General features: G+C 36.7%; 1 protein-coding gene and 1 pseudogene across 1 annotated transcript in view; one reads left to right on the forward strand and one right to left on the reverse strand.

Moving 5' to 3' along the window:
* The first annotated feature begins 1,033 nt into the window (after window positions 1-1,033).
* On the forward strand, window positions 1,034-5,636 carry LOC109111024 (annotated as a pseudogene).
* Window positions 5,637-6,233: 597 nt separating this feature from the next.
* The window catches only part of LOC109054416 (smoothelin-like), a 122,761-nt gene continuing 105,678 nt past the window's right edge, over window positions 6,234-23,316 (reverse strand). The window contains exons 14-20 of the mRNA XM_042757144.1: window positions 22,364-22,537; window positions 20,096-20,158; window positions 19,943-20,006; window positions 19,628-19,801; window positions 19,416-19,536; window positions 18,454-18,605; window positions 6,234-7,435 (exon numbers count right to left, since the gene is read on the reverse strand). Coding sequence (XP_042613078.1) covers window positions 7,273-7,435; window positions 18,454-18,605; window positions 19,416-19,536; window positions 19,628-19,801; window positions 19,943-20,006; window positions 20,096-20,158; window positions 22,364-22,537 — 911 coding nt within the window. The 3' untranslated portion in view covers window positions 6,234-7,272. The remainder of the gene's footprint in view (window positions 7,436-18,453; window positions 18,606-19,415; window positions 19,537-19,627; window positions 19,802-19,942; window positions 20,007-20,095; window positions 20,159-22,363; window positions 22,538-23,316) is intronic.

A 23,316-nucleotide genomic window follows, 5' to 3' on the forward strand; every position in this document is an offset into this window, starting at 1 on the left:
TGTCTCTGCAATGGATGCTCTGCAGTGAATGGGTGCCGTCAGAATGAGAGTCCAAACAGCTGATAAAAACATCACAATAATCCACAGCACTCCAGTCCATCAGTTAATGTCTTGTGAGGCGAAAAGCTGCGTTTGTAAGAAACAAATCCATTATTAAGATGTTTTCTTCCAGCTAAAAGATGAGTTTTGCTTCCTCCGGAGAAAAAGTTGTCTCCTGTGAATCAGGAAAGAAATATGCACAGATCAAGCACCATTTACAAAATAAAACTGTCTGAAACAGCTCTAAACATACATGTTGGTTGGATTTTGATGTGAGAGACAACAGGGGATGGACTTTTTCACTGGAGGAAGCGATATTATGGCCAAACGTTTAATGTTAAATCATCTTAATAATGAATTTTTTATTTATTCCAAACACACAGTTTTTGTCTTCTCAAGACATAAACTGATGTACTGGAGTGGATTACTTGTGATGTTTTTATCAGCTGTTTGGACTCTCATTCTGACGGCACCCATTCACTGTAAAGGATCCATTGGTGAGCAAGTGATGTGATGCTACATTTCTCCAAATCTGATGAAGAAACAAACTCATCCTAATCTTGGATGTCCTGAGGTTGAGTAATGTTCAGTAAATTTCTATTTTGATTTAACTTTTCCTTTAAACCCGACTGCAAGGTTTAGAAACCAAACTAAATTTGATCTAAACGATCAACAGGTGTACTCAAAACACCTGCATGTTTTATAACGTTTGTATATAATTTTGTTTAAAGTATTCAATATTTTCTAAATGTTTGTGTGAAGCGTATGCATTCATGAGTAATTCTTCAACATATGAAATAGGCTACTGTCACACAAACCCAAACTAAACACTGAAGCTGTATGATCTAAACCCGTAGTCCCATTTATACCCATATCACCCTAATGGGGAATTAATTTCTCTCTCTGCCTCTAGATAGCGATAGATGTTTCCTTCACAAAAAAAAAAAAAAAAAAAAAAAAAAAAAAAAAAAATGGAAAGAGCGAAATATGAGCGCCGTGACGTGGCAGAGTCCGTGTGGCGAGCAGACAGATCAGATCAGCTCCAGCATCGTCTCCGGCAGCATGTGGACGCTGGTCTTCACTGCCCTGCTTCCCTCCGTCATCTTATCATGTGAAGTGGACACCAAAAAGCTCACTGGTCTTGCGAGGGCCAGAGTGGAGGTGAGTGAATCCTGCGTTCAGACTCAGTCTCTGAGATGTTCGGCGTGTAAACGTGACAATTTCCCTGAAATCACTTGACCTGCTTGTATAACTCGATTGTTTGAGCTGCGACGCTTGTGCGCGGTGTGTTTGATGCATGTGCGCGGTGTGTTTGATGCATGTGCGCGGTGTGTTTGATGCATGTGCGCGGTGTGTTTGATGCATGTGCGCGGTGTGTTTGATGCATGTGTGGGTGAATCCCTAGAGGACGGGAGACATTTAGGAAATCTGTGCTGCCTCACTGGTGAACAGCGGAAGACTGAGAATGGCCCATACAGGGTTTTAGTTCAGCTTTCTTAATGAATGTTTATAAACCTCAGTATCTGTGTGTGGGTTAATGCACAGGAGTTTAGAGAATGATACAGGTGTACCAAAATGAAACCAGTGTTTTGCTGCAGAATACATTAGTTCAAATTGAATGTCAAAATATAAGTCTGTATAAAATTCTCATGTCAAAATAACTGTCAGCCTGAGGAAACTCATTAAGAAAAAGCAATTGAATTCCCCCAAACAGTACATATACTTAGAAAAAGAAATACACATTATATAACAGGTCTTCGATTTCCATTTGTTTAAGTGCTGTTATAAACTCCAATAGCATTGAGACTTTTCACTGTTTTCATTTTATATTCGAGACAGATTTTTAGTCTGTTTATTTACCAGTGACTCTTTCTGTAAATTACTTACTTGGCGACAAGGGATCGTCTTTGAGTCATTGAATCATTTTCTCAACTGTTCATTCAAAGTCTGAATCATTCAGGAATAAAATACTGCTCAAGGTTTTTTTTTTTGTTTTTTTTTTTGCAATATTGTGTCTAAAATGTAAGTCGCTCAATATTAACTCTTGTTTTTTAAAGTGTTGTACAACAGCAATATCACAGATAATTGTGGTGTTGGTCTGAAAAGTCATTTTATATTTCCTTGTAAGCCGAAACATCAAGTTTTTCATGTCCCCAAGCAAAGCAGACCAAAAGCCATTCTGGAGCAATGTATGTGAGAGTGAAAACCTGCCAAAATCATGAACTCAGAACGGGAGAAGTCCCAGTGCCGTTGTAGTAAATATCAGCACTCTTGGAACTCTACAACATTTAGTAACTAGAAGTGTATTTAATTGTTTCTAATCGACATATCTTCTTTCTCAACATTCACCAGACTTGTGGTGGATGACAGCTGAATAGGCTGAGAGAGGTAAGCGTACATTCACTTCATAATATCATCACTAATATGTTCTGTAGACCAAAAAATAAAAAATAAAATAATGAAAAGTAGAACTGAAAACTTAACCTCATCTGGTTTACTGCATTTTTTTGTCTTTCTCCTCAATTCATAACAGGTCAAGGCCTTTGTGACCCAGGACATTCCTCTTTAGTATCCTTTAAAAATCACCAGACGATCAGTCAGTCAGTTATGGAAAACAAGATTGTTAATAAAAAATGAAAATAAAACGCTTTTCAAATTGACCGTTTTAAAACAAATGTAATTCATATTTAAAATGTTGTTTAATATATCAACAGAAGTAAGTTATTTTGCAATTGCATAAAGCAATTAGCACATTACTGCAATTTAAAAGTTGCTTTTAAAATGATTTTCTGTGTATTATGATACATTTGTCTACATATTAAAACATTAAATAGTTTTTTTATATCTCACATTTGTAATTTTATAAATGGATTTTCCATCATATTTTGAGTTGTCACTATAGAGCACTAGAAATGTCAAGAAATTTACTGTATCACAAAGAATAAAGGTGCCACCCTAAAGAATAAACATAAAAAAAAATTTACATTTTGATGTTCATTTAATCTGTATTCCTGTTTATGTATAAATTCATATATTCAAAATCATAATTCTCCTTAAACTTATGTTTAACTTAAAATATACCTAAAAAAACATCTTTTATTCTCAAATGCAGCAATCTTTTTACAATCTTTTGTCTCGCGCTGGTTTCACTTCTCACTTCCCTCCAGCCTTTACTCCAGTTCTCAGGTTACATCATCCCTCTTCAGCCTTCAGCTAAGGTTACCATGCTTTCTGTGGAGGTGGGACCGAAGTCCGTTCTGTAATTCGATCAAAAAACAAAACCTTTACAGAGTTACAGCTTTTAAACGGATTAACTTTCAGCTGTTCAGGTCGTTGTCATGTGATATCCTGCGGTGTATCCACATCCTTCACCTTTCAATCCTTTCTTTGTTCAGTTGGTATGCAAATATATACATTTGCATGTCGACCGAATCTAAGGACAGGTGTAATTCTCAGGACTTTAGTTTAGTTTAGTTTCTGTCAGGTAGGAGGCAGCTTTAAGTGTTTAGCAGATCCTTAATGTTCATCCGTTCAGTCACAACCTGGTGATGAAGCACATTCCTGGGGCCGACCCTGAACTCGTCCTTCTCAACCACTACTATGAAGAACTAGATGTAAGTAAAATGTGCCAATGCTTAGCAATTTGCAACTATAAATTAACAGATTTTTAAAGCTTCTTTCTACTCCAGTGTAGAAAAACCACAAGCACTTGGTTTATTCTCTCGAGTTCAAGTGCAATCCTCACAAAAGTGTCAGAAGTCTTTTCTGGGAATTGCCACTTATGTGATATGTCTGCACAGATATAGTTTTAACCATTTACTAACAGTTTGGATCAGCACAAACCCTCTTTTGGCATTGAAAACTACTGTCAGGCTTTGCTAAAGACATACAGTGAACATATAGCACTGAAAAGACAGAATAACAGTGAAAAGACAGACATTTTTGGGAAGGATTTTATTGCATATGCATTTGTTGGAGTTTCCATTTCAGATGCAACATTATTGGGAGAAGAGTATTTAAAGAAATAATGCAATGTTACTTACTAAGATTTGCAGTAGTGCTTTTACTGGTTTTTAACACGCACACAAAAAAGCCATCGTAAGCCCTAATTCTGCACCTATGTTAAGTGAAAAAAGTAACATACAGCCAAGTATGGTGACCCATACTCAGAATTCGTGCTCTGCATTTAACCCATCCAAAGTGCACACACACAGCAGTGAACACACACACACACACCGTGAACACACACCTGGAGCCATTTATGCTGCGGCGCTGGGGAGCAGTTGCGGGTTTGGTGTCTTGCTCAAGGGGACCTCAGTCGTGGTATTTCCGGCACGAGACTCGAACCCACAACCCTAGGGTTAGGAGTCAAACTCTCTAACCACTAGGCCACTTTTCTTTCTGCAGGTGCATGTTAGTAGATCACGTGCACCTGATTATCATCGGCTCTGCTCATTTGCGCTGCTCCTGGTAGATTGTGTTGGTCATTATGGAAATGATCTGGCTGTGTTTGTGATCTTTTATTTGCATGTTGTCAGTGGATCTGGTGCATAACTTTTTACACCCATTGGCACTTTAATGGCATTGCACTCTCACGCTTATTTGCCCTGTTTTGTAAATCAGGCCCTTATTATGAGCAGTAGTTATTTTTTTCTAACAGTAGCAAGCACCATGAAATTTTTACTTGAAAATAAAGGCTCTTTATCAGTGCCCTGAACAACATTCATCCAGGCAGATGTGCAGAGTCCAAGCACAACCAAAATCACTGGATGCACGCAGTTTTATTTTTGACCACTAGATGGGGCAAAAGTTACAGTGTAGCTTCAGTAGGTTCCTCGTATTTTTTACATTTCTTAAGTACTCATGTAATGTAACTGTCTTTATATCGTATGCATTTCTCTTCTCTTATCTGACACTTACAAATGAAGCTGTGTATTTCTCTTCCAGAGAATCCCATTATCTGAAATGACTCGCACTGAGATCAACAAACTCTTGGCAAAGCTGGGCTTTTATAAAAAAGAGAGTCCCGAAGACCAAGTGCCAGAGGAGTTCCGCTTCGCTCCAGCGAAAGACAGTCCCTTTGAGGGCCAATCCACCGGCCCGCCCCCTAAGACTGACGTTGACCAATCAGAGGCCGATTCCCAGCACACAGATTTGTAACCCCTTAACTAAGAGAGATGGCATCAGCGGTGTGAGAACTGCTCGATTTACAATTACCGTGAGAGCTAAAACTGAGCCAGGCGAGCTCTCTCCAGAGTCTAATGTGGCCACAATATTGATTAAAATAGTTCCTACTGCTGTCAACACACACATCCAGCAACTTGATTTGATTTGAGTGGCATTTCTGAGTCCAGACACTGATTGGAAAATATGTCTTTAGAAGTGTGCGAGTCATGAACTGTTGCGGTTGTTTGCTCTCTCTGTCCTGTACAGAACCTTATTTCTGCTCAAGGGGGACATTAATGATGTCCACAGCTGTAAAAGCCTGAGACCGGCTGAGGACTGATGATCTCTGTTCTCATGAGCACAAATCAGGCCTCCAGACAGACTGTGGGAGCATAAAGATAGCACTGAGAAAATAAATGGCTGAAATATCAGAGAATGAGTCTTATTATTATTATATAAAAAGAAATCATGAAAAATCATGAAGACTTGAAAATTGCTAAAAAATAAATAAAAATAATTCACATCAGTTTGAAAGTTGTGAAGTGCATGGTAATGCAGGAGCACACGTGGCCTTCTGCTTTTATAAATCAACAGTGAGAGCAACTTAATAAAAGCCCAATAATGGCATTATTAATCACAATAAACCCTTTTTTTTAGCAGTAGAATAGTTCAATGGCTTAATTGTAGGCCATTTATGTGGCGTTTAAATTTATAACTTCATACAATTCAATTGATGTGCTGCCACATGCACATACACTATACAAGAACACAGCTTCAAAAGTGGCTCATCCAATAATTTTGACTTTCATAAAAATTAATATCATCCAGCTAGTGATCAATCAATCTATAAATATACAGATATCTGTTTACATAAAGTTGCACAAAGATTAATTACCCTTTTTTGAAACAAACTACTATTTGTTCAAACAAATTAGCATAAAAAAAATCATTTTAACTTGAAAAGTATCTAAATTGTTTAAAAATGATTTCATTTGCTGTTTCAGAAAATGCAATAAACGACAAACACATTTTTTGGTATCATGTACAGTTTTAATGATTACTACAGGTGTAGGGAAATACTGAGTGAACAATAGTTTTTGAATGAGTGTGTACAAACAATGTCAATGTTCATCTTTCACTGAATGAATGCTAATTAGCTCTGCTCCTGCAACCTTCAAGTACCAAACGAAGTCACTCTCTGGCGCTGCTGCAGCAGTAGCTGGGTTTCATCTTCAGAATTAAATTACGTGCAGTCATTAAAACTATAAAAACTACAACCTCAATCTTTAGAACCAAATATATAAACATTGACCTTTTCAGATGAATTTACTGCTAAAACATTATTATACTCTTCTCAAATGGACTCGTGACTCGACTAGGGTCACTCATACACTGTTTAAATGACACTTTGTAAATGTGAAGATGTACAAATGAAGATCAGGAATATTAACAAATCCCAAACGAGGACAGATCATAAGTGCATCTATTCATGCATGTTTGTGTATTTCAGATCACTTCAAAATGAGGCTGATGTCTGAATGCTCTGTGTTCAGTGTAAAACCAAACTTTCAATTGGAAACACATTTAAAAACAAGTTCATGAGCTGCATCTCGCACTAAACAAGCAGTGAGATTAATATTCCTAGCCATGTTTTTAAATAAACACAATATCGCATACAGATGAAAATATAACCGATAAATATAACTAAAACTTCAAGTAAACTTGTGAAAGCATGCAGGCCTGAGCTCCATTAACAGCAACAGTACCGTGAAACAGGTTTAAAAGCTTTTAAAAACCATAGATATGGGCAATCAACATCAAATAATATTTCGTTTTAGCACATGAAATCAAGTAATGGGCATCTTGGGGAGTTATAACGTGGAATAATTTTCATTATTTTACAATCAACAAACCATTTCTGTATTTTTTTTTTTTTTTTTTTTGGATCTAGTTTTTCCATGATAAAAAAAATCCCTAATGAGTTTTGACAGCTGTTACAGTTTGGATCTGTCTGGACAGTAAACACAATCTTAACTGTGGAAATGTAACCGGATCAGAGTGAAAGCATCAGAAGTCAGAGGTCCGCTGCGCACGCGCCATCATCATCTCATGCTTGCGCAGATGGTTCACCAGGGACTGAACGTATGTGAACACACACTTGGAGTCTGGTTTCTTACCCATGATCATCATGTCCTCCACCTCCACTAGGGGCATGCAGTTAGCGTAGGCCCTAAAGAAAAGACACAAGCACAGACGAATGATAAAACCATGCAAACGAAATGATGCTGAATATGCGTCTACACTACTCTGTGCAGTACACATGCCTGACCAACAGGGGCAGCACCGTCATTTGATAGAGAATTTACTCACTATACCGGACACCTGCTGCTTGTGAAGCACATCAGCTAACTGTACTGACAGCATGAAAATCATTTTGATTCATTTGAGAAAAAATAAAAATTGTTTATGGAAATATGCGGTAAACTCAAGATGAGGCACTGCACTGGAATGACACGGTCTTAAAGAGTCACAAAAGACCTATTTGATATATTGGGATTGTGTAGAAAAAAAAATGACAAAATATGTTTGTATTTAAAAATACAAACCAAATATGCATAGAACGGGTAAAAAAAAAATTATATATATATATATATATATATATATATATATATATATATATATATATATATATATATAGATATATAGATATATATAGTGCTATATATATATATATATATATATAGATAGATAGATAGATAGTGCTGTCAAAGGATTAATCGCGATTAATCACATCCAAAATAAAAGTTTTTGTTTACACGTAATATATGCGTGTACTGTGTATATATATATATATATATATACACACGTATATATTTTTTTTTATATATATATATATATATATATATATATATATAAATATAATATATATTACGTGTGTATATATATATATATATATAGATATGTGTGTGTGTAATATATATATATATATATTATATATATATATATATATATACACACACTCCACATACATACACGTGTGTGTGTATATATTTAAAAAATTATTTATATGTAGATATACATTTATATTCATAAATAATTTCTATTACATATATAAATATAAATATTTTATATATAAACAAAAAAAAAATCTCAAATATGTGTGTTTGTGTATTTACACACACATATTATGTAAACAAAAACTTATTTTGGATGTGATTAATTTGACATCAAGTATGTACACACACACACACACACACACACACACACATATAGATATATATATATATATATATATATATATATATATATATAAAATGCTATTTCTTTCAATGAGCATGATACAAAAACAGCTATTTTATACCAAAATATAGAGCTATTTTATATATTAGGTACCTTGCATAAATCATAATATCATAATATAATATCATTCTATGTAACGCAGTGTTATTTTAATATTTCATAATTTAGGTAAAGTTTTAGTAATTTTGTGCTTTGTCATTTTTTCTAAATAGTTTTTATTACATTTTAGTTTTTTTTAGTTTCAGTTTTAGTACTTCAACTAGCTGAAATAAACTTTAACTGAAATAAAATCTAAAAAACTTATTTTTTTTTTTTATTCATTATTTTTTTTTTTATTTGTTTTTTTTTTTTATGATAATAATGATGTTGTTTATTAATAAAATTTTCTTGCCAATCCTCACATTACATTTTTTCAAGCCTCCAAAATGCAGGCGCCATAGACTTCCACTGTAAGTGCATTTCTGTGAACATTACTCTGAACTTGTTTTAACAAAATGATTGTCTGCGGTAATCGACAGCATGTCATATGCTGTAAATAGAGGTTCAGCTGTATTGAATTCTGACTAATTTATCCTTTGCTACTAAAAGAGAAATCTCTAGAAGCTGTGATAGCAAACATTTAGCACGTGCCAAGAGCAAGCGGCGAACACTGTTTGCTTCTGTTTAGTGTGGATGTGCTCTTTAAACTGGAAGCTAAAGCAGTGTATTTGAGCAGGCCAGGCTCTGATGGGCTCATGTCTATGAGCAGGACCATGTTTGGGCATCAGCGTCTTCACTGCTTCAGTCTGCCGTCTCATACACTTTCTCTCTGACGAAGCGGTTGAGCTGGCAGATGCACAATATTTGGTTATGCTGATCATCAGAAACTGACAATAGCTGTCATGGTGCGCCTGTGAGACCCAAAGGCCTTACCTTTTAAGTTGAATGCTAGGTCTGCTAACATCTGACATTTTCTCATAATGAATAATTGTAATGACTTCTAACCCGCTGGTGGTTTGGTGATTTTAGTGGTTATATACACGGCTGAATGAGTTTACAAAACACCATTTTCAACCAAAAACTTTTTATGAATATTGAATGCAAGAAATGCTTGCATGCACAGGTGCGTAATGTTATTTTCATGCATTATACAACATATTTAGTCTTTTTCATGGATCTGTGTGTCAATCATTCTCATGTAATAATGTGATATTTCATGAAATAATTCTATGCGCTGCGTGTTTCAGAATGAAGCACGGCTCTGTGTTCATTTACACACATGCAGCTCATGATGCAGTGTGTCTGAGTCTTCGAGCGGCTGATTAATTAACTCTGAGACACATAAAACACTGGATCATCAGCTGCATGTGTGTAAATGAACAGTCAATCACGCTACACATATATTTGCCAGCAAACCACCAAGCTCACTGGTTTAACATTTCACTCTCAGAAAAAAAAGGTACAAAAGCTGTTACTGGGACAGTACCTTTTCAAAAGGTATGTTTTTGAACCTTTTTTTCTGAGAGTGTTGAAAATGAGGTACATATATTAGTATTGCAATTTTACAGTGTATTAAAATTATTTTACTGTATAACAGTATTATTGCAATATATTTATTATGTTTAACATGAATATTAAAAAATCTTTATTTTATACTCATACTGAAAGGGTCAAAAACAACGGGAATGTGGCCTAGAAAAACAGAAAAAGGTTTTTGTCCTACTCCGTTTACCCTCTGGAGTCTAAGGGTATTTTTGGGGCCTGGAGAAGTTTTGTCATGCCCTGACATTTGTGCTTTTTTCAGTTTCTTATAAATATCTAAATGGCTAAAGTCTAATCTCACTGTAATCAGCACAAAAACTAGGCTATAATAATATGTGAGCAGCATGTATGTACATGATTGTGTTTTTTGAGAAAAAAAATGTTATGCGTGGTTAGTGAAAAAACTAAAAATGTTAAATCACTTGAAAAAGGCAATAAAAACACATACAGAAAATTTGGTTCCCAGGAATTTTGAGAACTGGAGCTTGTAGCCTAGAATTTTTTTTTTTCTAAATGATGTGAAAATCATCTTGTTTACTCACATACAGAAAACAATATATTGATTTAAATTTTCTAAGACACTTTTTGTTGGTAAAAGTCATATGCGAGTTCAACTATCATGAATTCACACCTGAGAAGACAATGGCCTGCATAATGAGCTGCATAATGAGCCATTCAGTCAGCTGTGTACTGAGAGGGATGAGTTACAAGCAAGAATGTGAGGACAAAATAAATCTATATAATTTTATGTCTGTAGTTTATTTAGAATATATTTAATTATCCCACAACATAATTTAATATTCACTTGTGAGTGCAGTTAAACAGTTTATTAGGAAAATCAAAAGCTGACTTTCAAACTGAATTTTTTGCATCATTACTCCTGTCACACAATCCTTCAGAAATCCTTTTAACAATCTTATTTTCTACAAAAAAAACATTTATTGTTATTATTATCATTATTATTATTATTATTATTATTATTATTATTATTATTATTATTATTATTATTGTTAATGTTGAAAAGAGCTGATAATATTTTTTTTAGGTTTTTTTAGGGGGGATAAATTGAAAGAACAGCAATGATTGTTCAATTTTGTTACAGTTACATTATTGTTACATTTTATATTATTTACATCAAGCTTTTGAATGGTATAGTAGTGTCTATTGTTATTGAAACTTCATAATATTTCACTTGATTATACATTTAGTCAGGAATTATAGTTTGGAAAAAGTCTTTGGAAAAAAGTCTAACTAGTAAAATTTACACGTTATGTGAAAACTAGTACAAGTATATAAATAAATAAAAAGAGACTTACTCATGTTTAATGAACTCTGCTGAATAAAGTGCTTCATTCTTTTTTCTGAGGAAATCCAAATCTCAAATCCTCAACCACATCACATCTTTTTTTGGGGTGAATTATGTCTTATTCCTCTCATCGCGAAGCAAACAGTTAAAATAATAAAAACTTGAAGAACAGTCTCGCTGCGTTGTCATCTGTTGTGTGGGCGTATTCAAAAGCCGCGCGCTTCAGTGAAACATTTGAATCTCAAAAGCGCGCTCGGCGCGGGGGCGTGGTCGCATTAGAAGATAATGAAGGTAGACGTGAAAAAACGGACATCGCGTTGTTTCATATGGATTATTTTATCACAGAATATTTGTTTGCAGCAGCAGCACTTGTTTAGTTTAAAAGTAGACATGTCAGGCTTTCTATAGATATCTCTCTCATGTCTCTTCGTTGAGTATCACTGAGTTACAGTTCATTTTAATGACGCATTTGTATCTGAAGATCAGCGCAGACAAAGCGCTGCAGACAGCACTCCTTGTTTGTTATCTTTATTTTATAAGTGCACAAAGTTTTGTTGTATTATGTCTGTATACAAAAAAAAGTAGAACCCTTACAGATTCGATTGATGTATTGCACTTATCTGTACGATCAAAACTGACAAGTGTAATTTAAGTTCTTTTCGGGGTTATCAGGAGAAAATACCCCAAAACGCGTATACGCGTTAATCGACTCCAGAGGGTTAAAGTCACAGAGATGTTTGAGTGAGTCCTGCTAAAGAATAAACCCACATTTTTCACTTTTTCCCAAAATTGTGCAGCCCAAAAATTATGGTTCACAAAAGTAAAAAAAGTTAAAAAGTATATGCAAATATACTTACAACTCCAATCATTCTAGAATTATTAATTCTTTGCAAATATAGTTATTTTATCTGGTGAAAATTCCTTTAGTTTTTCATATTGCAAAATATAATCAAAGAAAAACTAAATATTGCAGTGTCAGTTTTATTCAATACTGTGCAGCCCTATAATGCACCTTTCACATATGAGCACTTGGTTTGATATTTTAATATCTAACGCAGTGATAGTAATAAATACTGTGCAAATACTTTATATTTGTAAGCTAATAAATACTAATAAACTTGTCTAATTAAAACCAAACTGATTTCAAAATGTAAAACTCTTCCTGATTATCTAATTGTCAGTCTTTTCCTGATCATGAACTGAAAGACAACCTTTTTTTTATTTTATCTATAATCAATTGAAAATCTGAAGGTTTTTCTAGGTTAGTTTGTTCCATCCAGCATCATGACTGAGCGGTGTTTCTCCTGGAAGCTCTGATCTGGCTCTCACCGTTTGCTCTGAGTTTTGACCCTAGGAGGAGTTTTTGGTTTTGACCAAGCCCTTCTGCACCAGTCCCCTGTAGAACTCCTGGAGGTACGTGTACACGCACTTCCAGTCCGGCTCCCGCATCCGCACCATATCCTCCACATCCAGAAGCTGCGGACAGTCTGCCAGCTTCCTACTCTCACGCCGACGGGGGACAGAGGGAGGAAAGAGGACAGAAACAACAGATCGAGTGGGACGTACAAAGCCAGTGAGGAGAGAGAAACGAGAAAAGCCCACATTAAACTCTGTGATGATGTGTTTTCATGCCTTACATTCATAACAAATACATGTGCAGAGACAAACAACAAACATCAAAAACAGCATCAATGCATCCATTCTGTGATCTCACTGTGCACATGTGAACAACAACATACAGTATGGACACAATAACAGCAATGCAAAAAGTGATTAAACACGTAACCCTTCTGTCTGTCTGACTGTAAAACAGCGTGTTGAAGCTCAGTGACGGGATCATGCTGGAGCGGTGGAGACACGCATCTGTTATTGCTTGCAGAAAACACCGTCATGCCACATACTTATCACAGACACAGAACTGTAAAGGTATTCACGGCAGCGCCGGCGCTGTGGTGGGGCATTCGAGGGCCGTGCCCCCCCTAGCGGTCATTGATGCCCCTCCTACAGGCCATGGCGTGGCCCAAAAAAATATCCCTTTTAGTTATTATTTTAATATTAAATGTTCAAACTGTAACTTAAATAAAATAAAAAGACTGGGGGGAAAATGCATAATTTTGGTTGTTCATGGCACGTTACTAGGCTTCGTCATGGTGAATGCTTATTGGTCGCTGAGTAAACTTGTTACATTTGATTTGCAGCACAGCGCAAAATCCATTTAAAGTTGAAGAACAGTTTGTCCGTCTATATTATAGACAGTTGTTAGCAACTAATTTTAAAAATTTCAAAAAAAAAAAAAAAAAAAATAATTAAAAAAATGGATTTACGAAAATGGTTTAAACCTCTGCAGCCTCGTCAATCAGCAGACTTAGATACTCCGGCCACGACCACGGTCTATGAGAGCCGAGCTGGCCCTTCTTCTGCGAATGCTAGCTCCGGACAACCGCCAAAATATTTAATACGCAGACATTTGTGTGATGATATCCAACTCGTTATCTGAAGAAAAAAAGCCTTAAGTTTTTCAGAAACATCTAAACGAAAAAACTTTGTCTGATGGGGACTTTTTTTTTTTTTTTTTTGCCGGTATTTTAAAGCTTCAAACTGATTCGGTGTTTTTATTTTTTGTCGTCGTAATTTGTTAATTATTTAAGTATAAAAAAAATATATTGCTATTTATTGTAGGCCTATTTTATGTTTTTTTATTTAGCCTATATTATATTTATAGTGTAGCATGTTCAAAATGTTGTTGTGTTTGTAGATAACAATGTGCTTAATGTTAATGTTGCACTTTATTCATTTTTGTGTTGCGAACTGTTATTGGATGTTCGAGTTGGATCGAAAAGAGGCTCCGCCCCTGTGTGTGTGTAAGGGTAATGGGGGTAAAACGGAAGAGAGGGGGGGGGGAGAAGAGTGCCTCGCTGGTTCAAGTGCGGTTCTCTTGGAAGTCGGGGTGTGTACGGCCTGGGTTGTGGCCGACAACAGCCCAAATAAACACCCCTGTTCATTAAAACGCCTCGTCCTTGTCTGAGAACGCTACAATATTATTATTTCTCTGTCCTGTTCTGTTGTTTAGGCTATCTGTTCTGGGCCGGGTTTCCCGATAACGATGTAGCCTAGCCTATCTTAGCTCTTTAAAAGCGCTCTCTGCGTGCAAGGTTATAAACATTAGTAGAAGTTCCTCGCGCGTTTCCCAAAAATGTAGGCTACTGAACTCGTAGAACGCGAGAATAGGTTGGTTCGTGCTACTTGTCGTCGCTGTCCATTCGCAAAGTGCTGAACTAGGCTATACTAACCTTATATGGAATCGTATTCTGAACGTTTTTAACTAACAATCGTCATCTGTTGTGTATTAGGAATCAAGACAGGTAAAAATAAAATTAAAAAATTATATAATGACATTCTTGTAATAATATAAAAACTCCATAATCACGGGGAAGAAGGAGGCGGGAACCGGCGAACATTCAAATAAAACTTTAATAACCAAATAAAGATAAAACAGCGCGACAGCCCATCACGGGCGACTGCCGCGCACAAACAAAAACCAAACACAAAATAAAACCCAGGCCTGGTCCTCTCTCGTCCTTCCACTGTCGTCGTCGCTCCTCTTTTGTATCCTCCCAATCTCCTCCGTGGGACTCGAGACCGGTGAGTGGAGCAGGTGTCGCTCATTTCCCAATCACTCTCCACCGGCCTCGCTCCGTTCCCACGGCTCTCGGCCCGCCCCACTCGTCACAATTCTATATAGATAGATCATTGGAGCTAACATTCTAGGGTAGAATGTCATTCTGTATAGATCATTGGAGCTAACTGACTCTTGCCGTATCCGGTCGGCAAAACAGCAAATTTCAGCGCTGTCTTCTGTTCCTCTTTTAGATAAAAACCCAAGTCTAAATCGTTCATTGTCATTCTATATAGATCTTTCAGATTTAGGTCTGGATTTTCAATGCTACTATGATGTTGCCAATGCTTCAAAAAATATTTATCAAACGACAGTGGCCCCCCCCCGCCGATGATCCAATGCCCCTCCAGTAGATCTGCTCTGACGCCGACTCTGATTCACGGCAACCCGTCAAAATAAAATTCTGGTTTGATTTGAAGTCTGTTTTTCAGTAGAATATACTACTAAAATGAAACAAACATAATTTAACGAATAATCACATTTCTTTTTCAGGTTTTAATAGTTAATCCCCTTTGTTTGCCAAAAAATAAAGGTTGCTTAATTTTCAATAATTAAAGGATAAATGAAATTAATGTTTTATGCATTCAATTGATACCCAGAAAAATTTAAATACACAACAGAATTTCTGAGAAAAAAAAAAATCATAAGGCTACTTTAAGTAAAAATTGAATAAATTAAGATGTTTTATGCATTCACATAATTAGACATGCTAAAACAGAATTTGGTAACAATAAAAAATATAGTAAGAAAACAAAAAACATTTCATAGGGCCCTAAACATGTAATTTTTGTTAAACTTTTATGACTTTAATTAATTAGACTTGATTTTTGATTAATAAAATTTAATTGAACTATTAAAAAGGAGTCGAGAAAAAAAAAAAAAACGGAAAAAAAAACGAATCCAGAAAAATTTAAACGGAAAGAACGGAATGTAAAAAAAAAAAAACAAAAAAAAAAAAACGGAATTTAGGAAAAAATAAAACTGATTTCATAGGGCCCTATGTTATTGATTGGTTCGAGTGGGAATAAAGAGATGAATAGCCAGAGACAAGCAATATTAACTTCTCCATCGTTGTTCAGTCGTAGTACAAGCAGAGTGTTGGCCGGTGTGATATTAGCCCCGCCCCTCCTCCTCTGTGATTGGTCAGCTGACTAAAAAGTGACAGTGATGAGCGCTGCTTTTTAACCACAGTTGAACATTCTTTAAATCTCGGCGGTGAGGGAAAAACGCTCCTGACATTTTAAAAAACAATTGAAAAAATATGCTAGCCTCGGAAAAAAAAAATGTTTTGGTGGACACACGGCTCTAAGGTGCTTTAGTGATTAATTATTTCTACCCGTAAGTGTGCTTTTTTGCATCCATTTCCAACTACTCTTGCTTCTACACAATGGAAAGGGAGCAGTTTGGCATCGTCCTCATTTGACTTTTTCCAGTCAATAATGTTAAAGCACTTAAAGTCTAGTAATACATTTAGATAGACGCTTATGTTTACAACCAGACAATCTGTACAGAGCACGTCTGTGGTGATGCACTTCACTGAAATACTGTCATCTCAGTGTTGGCTCACGGTCTTACTGCAGACTCCGCAACAACTCGTGAAGCAGATTCATTAGTTTTTAACAAAGAGTTGGTGATTTGAAGTGACACGCCGAGCTGAGCGAGTGAAGAGTGACGCGATGTGGCAACTACTTTTGGAAATGAGGACAGCGGAGCTCATGTGATCTGCCCGAGACTGACAGACCATCATAACGGAGCATGAATTCACCTTCAGGCCACAGCAGCACTAATGACTCGCAAGCAATTACAGATGGTGCTGACAGAGCTGGGGATAAACAGTGAGATAAACCAGTGCTCAGAGTCAGGAGGATGAAATGAGAAATCAGCTGGACACAGACTAACCAAAGGGGAAGCAGGTAAGACCTATCCTCAGGTCACCGAACAATACTGACAGAATAATGCTCTTCTGTTAGCAGACACTATTCTGGGGAAACTCGTGAGCGCTCGGCTGGATGTTTCTCATTTAGAAAGGAGCTCAAATGCATGAAAGTTATGTTACTGGGAAAAGGAAAAGGACAGAAGCAGAGGAGAAATGTAAATAATCATTTAAAAAGCTAGTAATGAAGCTTTAGTTATTCAAGCGGACCTGACTCAAAGAAACGACAGCTATTAAGAGATGATTATTCTGAGAGGACTGGAGTTGCAGATCTGATGAACTTGTTAAAAGATTTGGCTTTATTTAAATAAGCTCAGTTCAAAGTGAAACGAAAAGAAAATGAATACATCAGTATTCAAGACTTCTGGATTATGAACGGTAATTGATGTCATGTAGATACTTCACCATGCAAAAGTTTGGGGTCAGTACGATTTATGTTTTAATTATTCAGCAAGGATGCATTCAATTCATCAAAATTGAGAGTAAAGACATTTCTAATGTTACAAAAGATTTTTATTTCAAATAAATGCTGTTCCGAACTTTCTATTAAATCAAATAATCATGTAAAAATGTTGAAAAATTTCAACGTTGATAATAATCAGAGCAGCATATACATTGATTTCTGAAGGAAAAATTCAGCTCTGATCACAGGAACAAATTACATTTTAATATATATTCACACAGAAAACGGTTATTTTAAATACTAATAATATTTCACAGTATTACTCTTTTTACTGTATTTTTGATCAAATAATTGCAGCCTTGGAAAGCAGAAGAGGCTTCTTTCAAAAAAAAAAAAAAAAAAAACCCACTTAGAAAATCCTACTGAGCCCAAACTCTTGAATGGTAGTGTGCAGTATATGAAGGCAGGTTCCTGGGACAAACTGACCTTGAGTGTCTGCCTAAGTGTGTTATTTGGAGTTTGACAATACTAGAAACATGGGGGAATTCACTAAGAATCAGTTGCACCTGCTGATAGCAACATGGTTTCAAAATTTGACAAAAAAAAAAAAAAAAAAAAAAATCAGTTCTGGACACAATGTGCATCCAGCTCTGAGTGGTGGGCTGTAGTGGACACAGCAGCAGAACACGGGTTAGGTGTTGATTACTGCGACTGTACAGCGTCGTTCCATCGCTGTGACATCCAGGCACTTCATCAGCTCAAGATGAAGCAGGTGCGCGTGACACGCCTGGATATTGGCCCAAACACTTATACACAAACAGCTGTTTGCTGCCAGCTTTCCATCTGCAGTCACAGCAACACATTCACTGCACGAGGCCTATGTTTCAGAAATGCCTTATTTGCATAGAAGGAAATGTTTGCGTTTTCTCAGTAAAGAATGACATTCTTATGTAACACAACATTTTAAAGTAAGAAAGCATCAATGAACAGTGCTATACGACGTCAGAAGCAACTGTTAGTGAATCCACCCCAGAGTGCACCAACTCAAATTTGAATTGTATTCCTGCCTGTCATTTTTTTGTATGTGTTTGATCATCGTCTGGACTCACTCTGCTGTGCTGAAGGCCACCTCAAAGTTCTGCCTGCGGTTTGCGGGACTGAGGCTGGAGTAATCGAAGGCCTCTGGAAAGAAGTTATGCACCAGAGCGCAGAAAGCCATCCCGTCACTCCAGCTGGAGGAGAAGTTCTGGATGTCCACATTTCATGACATGAAGGAGACAGAAGCAATATGGAGACAGAGAGCAGAGTAATATTGAGAAATATTATTACTGTTTAAAATAACATTGTTCTATTTGAATACATTTTAAAATGCAATTTATTCCTGTGATCAAAGCTGTATTTTCAGCATCATTACTCCATTCTTCAGTGCCACGATTCTTCAGAAATCAAATTTAGAGAAGTAGACATCTCAAAAATAAATTTTGGCCATTATTGAGCACTATAAACACATGTAATGTCTGTTTAATTCATACATCCCTAATATAGACAAATGCATCCAGCTGTCGCTGTAGCTAAATAAAAAGAAGATAGAAATGCTTTGAATGATGAAACACAAAGACAATAAACACTCGATTGTGACAATGTGTAGTTTATATGTGTTCTTCAAGCCATCTCAGGTATTTTCATCATAATTATGTATATTTATAATCCATTGCTAATCGAGACAGTGCCTGATTGTGTGATAAGAAGCCAGATCAGATCAAAAAAATAAGTTGTTTCAAACATTCAACTGGTGCTGTGGAGTAAATACATGTTATAATGTTCTCTTTAGTGTTCTAAACAACAGGTTTAGAAGTGCTTCTCATTACGAGTGATTATAAGGTTAGATGTTTGGCATGTGTTCCTCTTTCAAATGCATATTTGAAAATGCTTGATGGCCCTATTTCTCATTCTCTTTTAATTGTAAGCACATGCTAAATAACTGTTTGATGGAAGAGAGAAAGTCCATAACACTTTGGAAGGACTTGAGGGTGAGCACATGATGGCTGAGGTTATGATTTTCTCCTGTTACCTCATAGGAACGGGTCTTGGATCGGCACCAGTCCAGCAGCATCTGTTTAATGGAGTTGGCGTTGGGGACACCAAAGCTTGTGGAGCGCTGCACCTTGTTTACTTGAGCAATGGCCGAGTTGCTACAGGCAGAGACAGAAAGAAATGCTGTTGAACAGGCGGTACTTCTGTGAGCTTAATGAGTCTGAACGTGTGTGAAAGCCGCAGGCTCACCCTCCAGAGCCTCCAGTGTTCTCCAGCTTCTCGATCATGGCTCTTCGTGCCTGTGCTGCAGATGTCTTGGGTAATGTCTGAGCCCTCATCAGCTCCGTTCTCTCCGCCTGTCTGCGCTCAAGAGCTGACGTTCTGCTGGAGGTACGAGACGTGTTGTCCTCACGGTCAAAAACACTGAAACCGAGAGGAAAAAAGTCAATACCTTACAGGATGAATAGTTATCTGGTAATTATTACATAATAAGACCCTAATATTAGACCAGGACCAAAGAGAGAGAGTTATTTTTGAGTTGATTTTTGACTTTGAAGCACTCACCTGCCGACCTTCCTAGTGGACGTGGTGCTGGAGTAACTGTAGGATTTAGTTTGCACTGTTCCCTCTGATGACATATGAAGAGGAAAGAGGGTTTGATATGTGTGCTGGTGGAAATTAAGTCTAAACACTACAAACTGAGTTCAGTAAACTTACTGTCTGTCTTTTGAACATAGCTGGATTCCATGATAGTGCTGCGGGACGTCCTGCCAGTATCATCTGCACACACCAGCAACGAGAGCGTCACGATCAAGTTACACACAGAACAAGAGGCTGTCGCTGAAGGATCGGGCAGCATTAACAAACCTGGACCCCCAGCCTGCAAGTGTTGTTACTCATTTAAAAGCGTTCAGCCAATCTTCTCCTTCCTGATCCACTCAAAAGCTTCCTGCATTTGTGGGTCACTTTTGACTCAGTGGAGCGTGTGCTTATAAAAGAGTCACGATAGCACTTTATTTTAAAGTCCTGCTCCGCATATACATACTATGTACTTGTTATAGCTATAATAACAATAACTGGGTAATAACTAGGTACTAACCCTGAACCTACCCCTAAACCTAACCCATGCAGTGACCTTATATTATCCAGTACGTTCTTAGGTAAGTACAGGCATGTGCACATACTGTAAAATAAAGTGCAACTTAATATTTTAACTAAAGCCACATTGTATCTGATCATTAACATATTATATATATATATATATATATATATATATATATATATATATATATATATATATATATATATATATATATATATATATATATACATATATACACACACACACACACACACACACACACACACACACACACTGAACAAAATTATAAACGCAACACTTTTGTTTTTGCCCCCATTTTTCATGAGCTGAACTCAAAGATCAAAGACTATTTGTCCACTCAAGTCGGTTACGAAGATGAACTGCAGTCATGTCGAGACCCCGATGAGGACGATGAGCATGCAGATGAGCTTCCCTGAGATGGTTTCTGACAGTTTGTGCAGAAATTCTTTGGTTGTGCAAACCGATTGTTGCAGCAGCTGTCCGGGGGGCTGGTCTCATACGATCTTGGAGGTCCTGGGCTGGTGTGGTTACACGTGGTCTGCGGTTGTGAGGCCGGTTGGATGTACTGCCAAATTCTCTGAAACGCCTTTGGAGACGGCTTATGGTAGAGAAATGAACATTCAATTCACGGGCAACAGCTCTGGTGGACATTCCTGCAGTCAGCATGCCAACTGCACTCCCTCAAAACTTGCGACATCTGTGGCACTGTACTGTGTGATAAAACTGCACATTTTAGTGTGGCCCTTTTATTGTGGCCAGCCTAAGGCACACCTGTGCAATAATCATGCTGTCTAATCAGCATCTTGATATGCCACACTTGTGAGGTGGATGGATTATCTCAGCAAAGGAGAAGTGCTCACTAACACAGATTTAGACAGATTTGTGAACAGTATTTAAGAGAAATAGGCCTTTTGTGTACATAGAAAAAGTCTTAGATCTTTGAGTTCAGCTCATGAAAAATGGGGGCAAAAGTGTTGCGTTTATAATTTTGTTCAGCATATATATATATATATATATTTTATAGCCATCACTGGATAAAAAAAAACTAAGTGATCACACATTTTTCTGTAATTAATTGCAATATTAATATTAATATGACAGCCATAATTTTTTTTCATTATAAGAAATTTAATTGGAATATATCATTATATGAAATGTATAAGAACATATAATCTAAAAAAAATACCAGTATCAACTTCATTGAAATCAATGGATTCAATAAATTCCTTTGAACTCATAACTCATGGCTACTAAAAAACAGTCCAAATATAGTTGATCTGTTATGTCTGTTACATCTTTTCTCTGTTTGTAGTTCTTTTGTGTGCATATTCATGTTTACCAACACAAATCAGTCCTAAAAGTGTGTGAGATATATGGGAAAGAGACTAAATATATTTTACCAAAAGTATTTTTGAGACAAATGTAACCAACAGATAAAAAAGTCGGCATATCATCGTGTGTAAATCGTCAATTGATACCCGGGTCAAACTTGCCCTGAAACACAATACTTGTTATAATTACATCATATACATTTTTTGGTGATATCTCATAAAACGTACTTTAAGATGTGTTATTTGATAGTCTTAACCCATTTGCAAAGTTTCATTCCTGTACCAAAAACTATGGGTTTTTATGATGCATGCACCTATTTCACCTGAATGCAATTTTAAAAGGTACACAAATACCTGTTGGAGGGCTCTTAAAAGTGTAAAAAGGAGTCTGCTGACCTTAAATAGACCTTAATTTATTCCTAGGGTCTTGTAAAACTAAACTATGACTGTTTTTGATGCAAAATCTTGAACATAAACCAGGGGGAAAATAAAATGAAGCAAGCAGAATTCACTACGTTACAGCTCTGCTACCTGAATGGGAAACACGACTGGTGATGTGACTGATAGCGGAGCCGTCAGTGGAGCGCTCGATCTTCTTCACCACATCTTCACTGGTGTCTGCACCCACACGGGCTTTCTGGGATCTCTCGTCCCGCTGATGCCTGAGCTCCTGCAGACGCTGATCTCGCTCCTTCTCTCTCTGGTCTGAGGACACGGGCAAAATGAACAGCGTCAGGGTGAAGGGAAGAGAAATCAGGGTGAAGGTGGAGGATGGATCAGGGATGCACAGTACATGGGTGATCATGATCAACATGGGCGACACTATCTGACTAGGGAGTGAGTTCAAGAAACACATTGTGTTTGCAACTCTAGTGACACAGAAATCACACACTTCAGATTCTATCAGTATCACATTCAAGGCACTTGTGTGAAAGCTTTAAGATCTTAAATTAACACCATAGTAGGGGTGTGCAATATTTATAATCTACAATAATATCGCAATTGCCATTTTAACGATGTGTGAGCGGTCATGTTGTTTTTCCTGAATATCAGCACGACTGCAAATTATGATAACAAATGGCATTTTCATTTTATACAACAGTTCAGAAAACATAAGGTTTATAATGCGAGTTACATTTTTAAAATATCAATGTTATTGGCATTATCAATGCTCTATTTTGCCAAAGGAAACAGTTTCAAACAAAGCTAAAGCAGAACTCTTGTGCGCCTCTGAGCAAAAGATAGCGATGCTTCATTTTTGAACAAATCGGGTTAATGATTCAGTGACCCATTTGCTTCGTTCCTGAATGAATCAACCATTTGAACAAATCAGTTGAAGGAATGACTCAAGACAGTAACTCATCACTACCTACTGGTGGTTTTAGTTTCATATTTGAAATATAATTTCATATAATGTAGGCAGTTGTAACTGCAATGTAACTAATTTACACTGCAGCTGTGTAAATGCATTCATTCCACCTCTG

The sequence above is a fragment of the Cyprinus carpio genome, chromosome A5 (genome assembly GCF_018340385.1).
Source record: "Cyprinus carpio isolate SPL01 chromosome A5, ASM1834038v1, whole genome shotgun sequence".
Taxonomy (NCBI): Eukaryota; Metazoa; Chordata; class Actinopteri; order Cypriniformes; family Cyprinidae; genus Cyprinus; species Cyprinus carpio.